Source organism: Castor canadensis, chromosome X, assembly GCF_047511655.1.
Source record: "Castor canadensis chromosome X, mCasCan1.hap1v2, whole genome shotgun sequence".
In the NCBI taxonomy this organism is placed as follows: Eukaryota; Metazoa; Chordata; class Mammalia; order Rodentia; family Castoridae; genus Castor; species Castor canadensis.
This window is the reverse complement of record NC_133405.1, coordinates 82,102,236-82,115,542: the sequence shown is the minus strand read 5'-3', so window position 1 is coordinate 82,115,542 and position 13,307 is coordinate 82,102,236. Positions and strand designations below refer to the sequence as shown.

Genomic DNA, 13,307 nt, shown 5'->3' with positions numbered 1-13,307 from the left:
TGAACACCAACACACCAACTTGGTTTCTTCCTTTATCAGCAATACTGGGGTTTGAACTTGGGGCTTCACACTTGCTAGGCAGGCACTCTACCCCTTGAACCACGCCTCCAACCCCTGGATTATTGATTGAGATGGAGGTCTCACCAAATTTTTGTCTGAGCTGGCCTCAAATCAGAATCCTCCTGATCTCCGCCTCTCAAGTAGCTGGGATTATAGGTATGAGCTCCCACACCTGACTCACACTGTAGTTTTTAAATAACCATCTCCACTTATAGAAAATGGGGTTGTTTTGAGGAATATATGATTCCAGATCCAGGACAGGAGATATACAAGATAAGCCCAGACATCTTAACATATTACAAAAATTTTTTTTGGTGGGACGGAATTGGGGTTTGAACTCAGAGCTTCCATACTTGCAAAGCAAGTGCTCTACCACTTGAGCCACACCTCCAATCCATCTTGCTCTGGTTATTCTGGAGATGGGGGGTGGGGTTCATGAACTATTTGCCTGAGCTGGCCTCAAACCACAATCCTCCTGATCTCAGCCTCTCAAGTAGCTAGAATTACAGGCATGAGCCACTAACACTCAGCCAATATTAAAAATTGTTTAAAACTATTAGACTAGTCAGACGTGTTGGTTCATGCCTAAAATCCCAGCTACTCATTGGCCAAAGGAAGGAGGATCCTGAGTTTTAGGTCAACCTGGCCAGGAAAAGCTAGGTGAGACCCTATCTCATAAACAGAGGACTGGGGACATGGCTCAAGTGGTAGAGTGCCTGCCTAGCAAATGTGAGGCCCTGAGTTCAATTCCCAGTATCACCAAAAACAAAAGAATCAAGCATTTAGTCTGTCTATTGTAAAAACTATAGTTCAGGGTAACCAAATAGTTTATGAGGGAAAGTTTCTCTCTATTCCAGTTAATAAACAAAGGAAAGCAGAGTTAGACTATCCAAACCCCTAGAGAAATAATGGCACTATAATCATCAATGGACACTAACACAGTAACAACAAAAACAAAAAAGATAAGTATACATTAGTGCCTACTACCTATAAAATATTCCATCAAATTTAAATCAAAAACTTCTTGATCTAACTACCAGTTCAGGAAGCAGGGCAGAACAGACATGATACCATGAGGATTTTAATCATGAGTTGATTATTGTCTATAGGACAAACACTATAGTTTCTTCAACAAATAAATTTGTTCTTCATGTTTTTTAACAGGGAAAACATGTAGATTAAAAGAAACATATTGGGTTGGTGGAGTGGCTCAAGTGGCTAAGCACCTGCCTAACAAGCCTGAGGCTCTGAGTTCAAACTCCAGTACCATTTAAAAAAAAAGAGATGGAGGGATTCCAAGATGGCGGCTAGAGGTAGGAAGCAGAAAGCGACCCTCCTATAGTGAAATCTTGGAGAGACACTGGAGACACACTTTGCAGGCATAATCACCGAGAAAAGGCATAACTTTGACCCCTCCACATCTCCAGCGGGTGCAGAGAATCTCCACTTCACGTTAAACGGAGAAACAAGGAGGGCCCCCGGGGCCACCAGTGGCCGGCGCCCATACGGCTTGGGAAGACGCGGACCAGATGAGCTTCGCGGTACCGCGGTAGCCCCACAGACAAGCCTGGGCCAGAGCAGCATAGCCCCCTGGACAGACTGACCTCCACCCGGGAAAAAAAAAAGAGAAACTGAGTAATAAGCAATAAGAACAGTTAAGACACGCTGGAAAGAGGGCGGGGCGCCCTGAACGCTGAAGATTGGGGGAAGGGAATCCTTCCCGGGACTGTAAATAAACAAGCTGGGCGGCTGGAGAGCCTCTGGCAGGAGCGGGGCGCGCGCCCAGCAACCAGGAGCAGGGAAACTTGTGAGAGGAGGGAAGACCCACTTCCCACGTGAACTGTAAACAAACATGGCGGCCGGCAGGAGCAGCAGCACCGCCCAGTAAGCAGGAGCAGGAAAGCTTCTGAAAGTGGCAGTGGGAGGAAAACTGCACAGGAGAGGGGGGAAGACCCACCTCCCACATGAACTGTAAATAAACACGCAGGCCTGAAAACGTGGGGTCAGTGTCACCTTTCCCAGTGCTTGGAAAGGGGAAAGCCTGTAGCAGAGGCTCCCGCACAGGAGAACTCTGAGCAAACAAAGCCTGTGGGACCAGGTGAGTGCTAGCTAACCCCAGAGATCTGCATAAATAACGCCGCCAGCTACAGGCTGAGAGCAGCAGGCAGGCAAGCCACAGTTGCAGATACCACTCTCAGAACTGTCTCCAGACGCTTTTTTTCTTTTTCTCCCTACCTTTGATGAGAGAACAACCGAATTACACCTGCAAGCCGAAAAACTTACTGAAATTGTATTGCATTTGAACTGGGGACACTCGGTGGGGCTTTTTGTGTGTGTGTGTGTGTATGTGAGTGTGTAGTTTTGTTCTACTTTATGCATCCCCTTTGATGAGACAACTACAGAACAACATCTGAGGTACCAACTCCAGGACTGGAGATTGAGACGGACACCCAAATTATTAAGACTGAAACTGCATTGCATATAAACTTGGAAGTTTTTTGGGTTTTTTTTTTAATTTTCTGTTTTCCATTTTATTTTAATTCATTTTTATATATAGATATTACTTTCATTCACTTATTTTTTATTTTTTTTATCTTTGATTTTCAATCCTCTCTCTCTCTCTAATGTCTGTTCAGCTTACTGTCGATTAGTACACTAACACTCCCAGTTTATACCTTTGAAACTTTCTTGTCTGAAACCTTGTTCTGCTTTCTCCCTCTTGTCTGTGTATTTCTTTTCCCCTTTTCTTTAACTTCTTGCTTTCCATCTCAGCTCACTCTTCCATTCTAAATATTACCATTGTTATTATTACAAGCTAGAAAATACTTAATTACACACAATACAGGGACAGTAACAACACCAAGGACAATGACTGGAAGACAGAAAAAACAGGGAAACCAGTTTCCCCACAGCAAAAAATTAGTACAGGAACCAGAGGGGAATGAAGAGAACAGAAACTCAGATCCAGACTCTAACAAAATGAAGATAAACTATGCCAAAGGACCCAATGAAGCCCACAAGAATAATTTAAAAGAAGACATACTACAAGTACTCAATGAGAATTTTATAGAGATGATACTGGATAGGGTCAACCAAAATGTACAGGAGACACTCAAGAAATTCCAAGACAATAAAAATAAAGAATTTGAAAAAGCAAAAGAAGAAATAAAGGAAACCATAGAAGCACTGTATAAACACCAAAGTGAAAGAGAGAACACGATGAATAAACGGATAAATGAACTCAGGACAAAAATAGACAACATGAAAGAAGAAACCAGCCAGGATATGGAAAACCTCAGAAAAAAGAACAAAACAGAACTGCAAAACAAAATGGAAGGCCAAACCAGCAGAATAGAACAAACAAAAGACAGAATCTCAGAACTTGAAGATGAAATGGTAATTAAAGGAAAAACCGAAAAACTATTAATTAAACAACTCAAGACCTGTGAAAAGAAAATGCAAGAACTCACTGACTCCATCAAAAGACCAAACGTGAGAATCATGGGCATCGAAGAAGGAGAAGAGGTGCAAGCGAAGGGAATGCATAATATATTCAACAAAATAATAACAGAAAATTTCCCAAATCTAGAGAAAGATATTCCCATACAAATGCAAGAGGCCTCCAGGACACCAAACAGACCAGATCAAAATAGAACTACTCCACGACATATCATCATTAAAACAACAAGTTCAGAAACTAAGGAAAGAATATTGAAGGCTGTAAGAGAAAAAAACAAGTAACATACAAAAGTAAACCCATCAAAATCACAGCAGATTTCTCAACAGAAACATTAAAAGCAAGAAGAGCGTGGGGTGAGATCTTCCGGGCACTGAATGAAAATAACTTCAACCCCAGGATACTCTACCCAGCAAAGCTATCATTCAAAATAGATGGAGCAATAAAAGTCTTCCATGATGAGCAGAAACTAAAACAATATGTGACCACAAAGCCACCATTACAAAAGATTCTGCAAGGGATCCTGCACACAGAAAGTGACACCCAACTTAACCATGAAAAGGCAGGCAGCACCAAACCACAGGATAAGAAAAAGCAAGACAGTAGAGAGTAACATCAAGTTAGGTACACACAATCAAACCTTCAAACAACTAAGACAACTAAATGGCAGGAATCACCACATACCTATCAGTACTAATGCTTAATGTTAATGGACTTAATTCACCCATCAAAAGACACCGTTTGACAAAATGGATTAAAAAAGAAGATCCAACAATTTGTTGCTTACAGGAGACTCATCTCACCAACAGAAATAAGCATATGCTTAGGATGAAAGGCTGGAAGAACATTTACCAAGCCAATGGTCCCCGAAAACAAGCAGGAGTAGCAATACTTATCTCTGACAAAGTAGACGTCAAACCTACATTGATCAAGCGAGATAAAGAAGGACATTCCATACTAATAAAAGGGGAAATAGACCAAAAGGAAATAATAATCATCAATCTGTACACACCCAATGTCAACGCACCCAATTTCATCAAACATACCCTGAAAGACCTAAAAGCATATATAAACGCCAACACAGTGGTTGTGGGAGACTTTAATACTCCATTATCATCAATAGATAGGTCATCCAAACAAAAACTCAATAAAGAAATCCAAGATCTAAAATATGCAATAGATCAAGTGGACCTAGTAGATGTCTACAGAACATTTCATCCAACCTCTACACAAGTAAAGACAAAAAACATGCAAACAGCTAGAAACTAAATAACTCATTACTTAATGAAGAGTGGGTCATCGATGAAATAAAAGAGGAAATTAAAAAGTTCCTGGAAGTCAATGAAAATGAAAACACAACCTACCAGAACCTATGGGACACAGCTAAGGCAGTCTTGAGAGGAAAGTTTATAGCCATGAGTGCATATATTAAAAAGATTGAAAGATCCCAAATCAATGACCTAATGATACATCTCAAACTCCTAGAAAAACAAGAACAAGCAAATCCCAAAACAAATAGAAGGAGAGAAATAATAAAAATAAGAGCTGAAATCAACGAAATAGAAACCAAAAAAACCATACAAAGAATTAATGAAACAAAAAGTTGGTTCTTTGAAAAAAGAAACAAGATCGATAGACCCCTGGCAAACCTGACTAAAATGAGGAGAGAAAAAACCCAAATTAGTAGAATTAGGAATGCAAAAGGGGAGATAACAACAAACACCATGGAAGTCCAGGAAATCATCAGAGACTACGTTGAGAACCTATATTCAAATAAATTTGAAAATCTAAAAGAAATGGACAGATTTCTAGATACATATGATCATCCAAAACTGAACCAAGAGGAAATTAATCACCTGAATAGACCTATAACACAAAATGAAATTGAAGCAGCAATCAAGAGTCTCCCCAAAAAGAAAAGTCCAGGACCTGATGGATTCTCTGCTGAATTCTATCAGACCTTTAAAGAAGAACTGATACCAACCCTCCTTAAACTGTTCCACAAAATAGAAAGGGAAGGAAAACTGCCTAACACATTTTATGAAGCCAGTATTACACTTATCCCAAAACCAGGCAAAGACACCTCCAAAAAGGAGAACTATAGGCCAATCTCCTTAATGAACATTGATGCAAAAATCCTCAACAAAATAATGCCAAACCAAATTCAGCAACACATCAAAAAGATCATTCACCACGACCAAGTAGGCTTCATCCCAGGGATGCAGGGGTGGTTCAACATACGAAAATCAATAAACGTAATAAACCACATTAACAGAAGCAAAGACAAAAACCACTTGATCATCTCAATAGATGCAGAAAAAGCCTTTGATAAGATCCAACATCATTTCATGATAAAAGCTCTAAGAAAACTAGGAATAGAAGGAAAGTACCTCAACATTATAAAAGCTATATATGACAAACCTACAACCAGCATTATACTTAACGGAGAAAAATTAAAACCATTCCCTCTAAAATCAGGAACCAGACAAGGATGCCCACTATCTCCACTCCTATTCAACATAGTACTGGAATTCCTAGCCAGAGCAATTAGGCAAGAAGAAGGAATAAAAGGAATACAAATAGGTAAAGAAACTGTCAAAATATCCCTATTTGCAGATGACATGATCCTATACCTTAAAGACAAAAAAGCTCTACTCAGAAGCTTCTAGACGTCATCAATAGCTATAGCAAGGTAGCAGGATATAAAATCAACATAGAAAAATCATTAGCATTTCTATACACTAACAATGAACAAACTGAAAAAGAATATATGAAAACAATTCCATTTACAATAGCCTCAAAAAAAAATCAAATACCTAGGTGTAAACCTAACAAAAGATGTGAAAGACCTCTACAAGGAAAACTATACACTTCTGAAGAAAGAGATTGAGGAAGACTATAGAAAGTGGAGAGATCTCCCATGCTCATGGATTGGTAGAATCAACATAGTAAAAATGTCGATACTCCCCAAAGTAATCTACATGTTTAATGCAATTCCCATCAAAATTCCAATGACATTCATTAAAGAGATTGAAAAATCTACTGTTAAATTTATATGGAAACACAACAGGCCACGAATAGCCAAGGCAATACTCAGTCAAAAGAACAATGCAGGAGGTATCACAATACCTGACTTCAAACTATATTACAAAGCAATAACAATAAAAACAGCATGGTACTGGCACAAAAACAGACATGAAGACCAGTGGAACAGAATAGAGGATCCAGATATGAAGCCAAACAACTATAAGCAACTTATCTTTGACAAAGGAGCTAAAAATATACGATGGAGAAATAGCAGCCTCTTCAACAAAAACTGTTGGGAAAACTGGTTAGCAGTCTGCAAAAAACTGAAACTAGATCCATGTATATCACCCTATACCAAGATTAACTCAAAATGGACCAATGATCTTAATATCAGACCCCAAACTCTTAAGTTGATACAGGAAAGAGTAGGAAATACTCTGGAGTTAGTAGGTATAGGTAAGAACTTTCTCAATGAAACCCCAGCAGCACAGCAACTAAGAGATAGCATAGATAAATGGGACCTCATAAAACTAAAAAGCTTCTGTTCATCAAAAGAAATGGTCTCTAAACTGAAGAGAACACCCACAGAGTGGGAGAAAATATTTGCCACCTATACATCAGACAAAGGACTGATAACCAGAATATACAGGGAACTTAAAAAACTAAATTCTCCCAAAACTAATGAACCAATAAAGAAATGGGCATGTGAACTAAACAGAACTTTCTCAAAAGAAGAAATTCAAATGGCCAGAAAACACATGAAAAAATGCTCACCATCTCTAGCAATAAAGGAAATGCAAATTAAAACCACGCTAAGATTCCACCTCACCCCTGTTAGAATAGCCATCATCAGCAACACCACCAACAACAGGTGTTGGCGAGGATGCGGGGAAAAAGGAACCCTTTTACACTGTTGGTGGGAATGTAGACTAGTACAACCACTCTGGAAAAAAATTTGGAGGCTACTTAAAAAGCTGGACATCGATCTTCCATTTGATCCAGCAATACCACTCTTGGGGATATACCCAAAAGACTGTTACTCCAGAGGCACCTGCACATCCATGTTTATTGCGGCACTATTCACAATAGCCAAGTTATGGAAACAGCCAAGATGCCCCAGCACTGACGAATGGATTAAGAAAATGTGGTATCTATACACAATGGAATTTTATGCAGCCATGAAGAAGAACGAAATGTTATCATTCACTGGTAAATGGATGGAATTGGAGAACATCATTCTGAGTGAGGTTAGCCTGGCTCAAAAAACCAAAAATCGTATGTTCTCCCTCATATGTGGACATTAGATCAAGGGCAAACACAACAAGGGGATTGGACTATGAGCACATGATAAAAGCGAGAGCACACAAGGGAGGGTTGAGGATAGGTAAGACACCTAAAAAACTAGCTAGCATTTGTTGCCCTTAACGCAGAGAAACTAAAGCAGATACCTTAAAGCAACTGAGGCCAATAGGAAAAGGGGAACAGGTACTAAAGAAAAGGTTAGATCAAAAAGAATTAACCTAGAAGGTAACACCCACGCACAGGAAATCAATGTGAGTCAATGCCCTGTATAGCTATCCTTATCTCAACCAGCAAAAACCCTTGTTCCTTCCTATTATTGCTTATACTCTCTCTACAACAAAATTAGAAATAAAGGCAAAATAGTTTCTGCTGGGTATTGAGGTGGGGGAGAGGGAGGGGGCGGAGTGGGTGGTTAGGGAGGGGATGGGGGCAGGGGGGAGAAATGAACCAAGCCTTGTATGCACATATGAATAATAAAAGAAAAATGAAAAAAAAATAGATGTATTAATAAAATATGAGATGAGGACCTTCTTTGGTACTGATTCTAAGAAATAAACTGGAGAGAAAGAGAGGGTAAAGGTGAGGGAACTGGATATTTAATGATTTTAAGAAATCTTACTTAGGTTTTGTAAGGTATGATACTTGATATTGGGTCTTCTGAATAATGAGATATCTTGTCTTTTAGAGACATATGCTGACATATTTTTGGACAAACTATACATCTTGATTTGCTTTAAAATAACCTAACAGAGCAGGGCTTGCTACTGGAGATAAAATAATAATAATAATAAGTAGACAGGCACTGGTGGCTCATGCCTGTAATCCTAGCTACTCGAGGCAGAGATCAGGAGGATTGAGGTTCGGAGCCCTCCCAGGCAAATAGTTTATGAGACCCTATCTCAAAAAAACCCAACACAAAAAAAAGGAGTGGTGGAGTGGCTCGAAGTGTAGGCCCTGAGTTCAAACCCCAGTACTGCAAAAAAAAAAAACCAAAACAAAAAAAAGTGAGCCAGGCAGGTGCCTTAGGAAGCTAAGATCGGGAGGATTGAGATTCAAAGCCAGCCTGGGGAAATAATTCATGAGACCCCTGTCTGCAAAATAACCACAGCAAAATGGACTGGAGTGTGGCTCAAGCAGTACAGCACCTGCCTAGCAAATGTGAGGCCCTTAATTCAAAATCCATGTATTTCCACTAAAACATGACTTGCCTCTCGGGAGCAACACAGTAGACAGGAAGGGATGGAGCAGAAAAATACTACTTTCTATTACTTTTCTGTACAATTTAATTTTATATAAAGCATACATATTTGTTATTTGGGGAATATATATGCTATTTATTTATTCATTCATTCATTCATTCATTCATTGCAATGCTGAGGCTCAAACACAGGGTCTGAAGCATGCTAGGCAAATACTCTACCACTAAGTTACACCCTCAAACCTCGATTTTTTTTTTTAAGTAATGGGGTTTGAATTCAAGGTCTCACACTTGCTAAGCAGGTGCTCTACCACTTGAGCTATAATTCCAGCCCCCTCAATCTTTTTAATAATAGAAATAAAAAAGGAGGACTTTAAGTTCCATCCATGATAGAATAGGTAGATCAAACTGACTTTCCCACTAAAAATAACTTTTATAAGCTGGACAAAAAATAACACTTGAAGGCATCAGAGTGGCTACAATCATTGGAAGAAAGGAAACACACAAAGTGAACCCCACATTCGACCAAGCTTTATCAAATCACACGATACAGGATTCATCAGGTGGCTGTCATGGAGGAGCACTACTATTGGTACCCATGTTATAGTTTACAAAACACTTCTCACAAAAACTATAATTTTCACTAACAACAAAATGAGAAAGAATATATGAAAACAATTCCATTTACAATAGCCTCAAAAAAAAATCAAATACCTAGGAGTAAACTTAACAAAGGATGTGAATGACCTCTACAAGGAGAACTACAAACCCCTGATGAAAGAGATTGAGGAAGACTACAAAAGGTGGAAAGATCTCCCATGCTCGCTCATGGATTGGTAGAATCAACATAGTAAAAATGGCTATACTACCAAAAGCAATCTACATGTTTAATGCAATTCCCATCAAAATCCCAATGCCATTCATCACAGAGATTGAAAAATCTACCCTAAAATTCATTTGGAAACACAAGAGACCGTGAATAGCCAAGGCAATACTCAGCAAAAAGAGCAATGCTGGAGGTATCACAATACCTGACTTCAAATTATATTACAAAGCAATAACAATAAAAACAGCATGGTACTGGCACAAAAACAGACATGAAGACCAGTGGAACAGAATAGAGGACCCGGATATGGATCCTCACAACTATACCCACGTCATTTTTGACAAAGGCACTAAAAATATATGATGGAGAAAAGACAGCCTCTTCAACAAACGTTGTCGGGAAAAGTGGTTATCCATCTGCAAAAAGCTGAAACTAGATCCATGTTTATCACCCCGTACTAGTATCAACTCAAAATGGATCAAGGACCTTCATATCAGACCCCAAACTCTAAAGCTGGTACAGGAAAGACTAGGAAACACTTTGGAAAAAATAGGTATAGGCAAGGACTTCCTCAATAGAACCCCAGCAGCTCAGCAACTAAGAGAAAGTATAGACAAATGGGACTTCATAAAACTAAAAAGCTTCTGCACAACAAAAGAATTGGTCTCTAAACTGAAGAGACCATCCACAGAGTGGGAGAAAATATCTGCCAGCTACACATCAGACAAAGGACTGATAACCAGAATATACAGGGAACTCAAAAAACTAAATTCTCCCAAAATTAATGAACCAATAAAGAAATGGGCAACTGAACTAAACAGAACTTCCTCAAAAGAAGAAATTCAAATGGCTAAAAAACACATGAAAAAATGCTCACCATCTCTAGCCATAAAGGAAATGCAAATCAAAACCACACTAAGATTCCACCTCACCCCTGTTAGAATAGCCATCATTAGAAACACCACCAACAACAGGCGTTGTTGAGGATATGGGGAAAAATGAACCCTCGTACACTGCTGGTGGGAATGCAAACTAGTACAACCACTCTGGAAAAAAATTTGGAGGCTTCCTAAAAAACTAAACATAGATCTGCCATATGATCCAGCAATCCCACTCCTGGGGATATACCCAAAGGAATGTGACACAGTTTACTCCAGAGGCACTTGCACATCCATGTTTATTGCAGCACTATTTACAATAGTCAACTTATAGAAACAGCCAAGATGCCCCACTACTGATGAATGGATCAAAAAAATGTGGTATTTATACACAATGGAATTCTACTCAGCCATGAAGAAGAATGAAATCTTATCATTCACAAGTAAATGGATGGAACCGGAGAACATCATTCTGAGCAAGGTTAACTAGGCTCAGAAGACCAATAATCATATGTTCTCCCTCATATGTGGACTTTAGATCAAGAGCAAACACAGCAAGGGGATTGGACTTTGATCACAAGATAAGGCGAGAGCACACAAGAGAAGTATGAAGATAGGTAAGAAACCCAAAAAACATTATAGTACTTGATGTCCTCAATTCAAAGGAACTAATACAGAAACTTTAAAGCGACAGAGGCCAATATGAGAAGGGGATCAGGAACTAGAGAAAAGGTCAGTTCGGGAAGAATCAACTTAGAATGTAACACATTTGTACATGGAAGCAATGTTAGGAATCTCCCTGTATAGCTATCCTTATCTCAACTAGCAAAAATGCTTTGTCTTTCTTATTATTGTTTATATTCTCCCTTCAACAAAAATAGAGATAAGGGCAGAACAGTTCCTGCCTGGAAGCAAGAGGGTAGGCAGGGAGAGCAAGGAGGTGGGGGAGGTAGAGGGAGGGAGGGGAGAAATGACCCAAACATTGTATGCACATATGAATAAATGAAAAAAAATCTGCAACTTTAACCCTGTAACACTCCAAAGTGGATATAAGTTTTCTCATTTGTAATGAGAAAAGTCACGTAAGTCACATGGCTTCAGATTTCAAATCTCATTTTTTTTTTGCAGCACTGGGGTTTGAACTCAGGGCCTATACCTTGAACCACCCTACCAGCTCATTTTTGTAATGGGTTTTTTCAAGATAAGGTCTCATGAACTATTTGTCCAGGCTAGCTTTGAACCACAATCCTCCTGATCTCTGTCTGCTGAGTAGCTAGGATTACAGGTGTGAGTCACTAACACCCAGCTAAATCTGATTCTTTCTGGCTGCATATGCCTGTAATCCAGCTACTCATGAGGTTGACAAAAAATGATCAGTTGAGACCAGAAGTTTGAGACCAGCCTGGGCAACATAGCAAGACCTCGTCTCTAAATAAATAAATAAATAAAATTAGCCAGCCATGGTTAATAATAATCTAATCTGCCTATAATCTCAGCACCCGGGAAGACAAAGCAGGAGGATCAAGAGTTCAGACCAGCCTGGGTGTTATGGTTTGAATATGAAGGGTCCCTACAGGCTTAGCCCCCAGCTGGTGGCAGTATTTGGGGAAATTCTAGAAAATTTAGGTGAGACTTAGCTGGTCACTGGGGGCAAATCCTTGGGGGTAGTTTGCCTCTTCCTCCTTCCTGCCTTTTCTTTGCTTCCTGGCCACCATGCTGTGAGCTGCTCTGATCCACCAGGCCCTCCCTGCCATGATGGACTGGCACCTCTGAAATGGTAAGGCAAAATAAATCCTTCCTCCTTTAAGTTGTTTATGTCAGATATTTTGTCATAGCAATGAGAAAAGTAGCTAATACACTGAGCTATGTAGCAAGACCCTATCTCAAAAAACCAAAATTAATTAATTCAATTTAATTAAGTGAAAAAACAAAATCCTGTCTTCTTTTACTTAACTTACTAAACAGTTCAAAGTTTTCATTATAAAAAAATACTTTTTTAATTTTTTGAGGCGGGTCTTGCTATGTAGCCCAGGATGGCATGGAACTCCCTATGTAGCCCATGCTGGCCTTGAACTCTCAATCCTCCTGCCTTGGCATCCAGAGTGCTAGAATTAGAGACATGCACCAAGATGTCCAGCTAAATGTTCTTTTAAGACTAAATAATACCATTCCCTTGTTACCCTATCAAGTTAGAGGTGATAAAAATAAAAAGTAATTCATAAATCCAGAATTATGTATTAAATATTTAGTTCACTGAACCACTGTAACAGTAACTATAATACTGCCGAGAGATCTTTAATTGTAGTAGGTATACTAATCATAAGAGGAACATGTATAGCATTAAAGAATTCAACCCCCTCCCAATTTTACACTAACTTCATTCATTTTCATAAAAATAACAAATCTCATTTCTCCTCAATTAACTAGTACTTACCAAAATTTGTCTTCGAATAGTTCCTTCTGAAGCAACTGAGACTTCACACATACACACCAACTTGCAAGCAACATGACACACTGCAACACAGTAATTCAACACCCATTAAGCCCAAAACATTTATT

General features: G+C 39.2%; 1 protein-coding gene across 1 annotated transcript in view; it reads right to left on the bottom strand.

Moving 5' to 3' along the window:
- Positions 1 to 13,307, bottom strand: part of Tex11 (testis expressed 11) — a 384,064-nt gene that overhangs the window by 334,188 nt on the left and 36,569 nt on the right. The window contains exon 5 of the mRNA XM_074062265.1: positions 13,183 to 13,262. Coding sequence (XP_073918366.1) covers positions 13,183 to 13,262 — 80 coding nt within the window. The remainder of the gene's footprint in view (positions 1 to 13,182; positions 13,263 to 13,307) is intronic.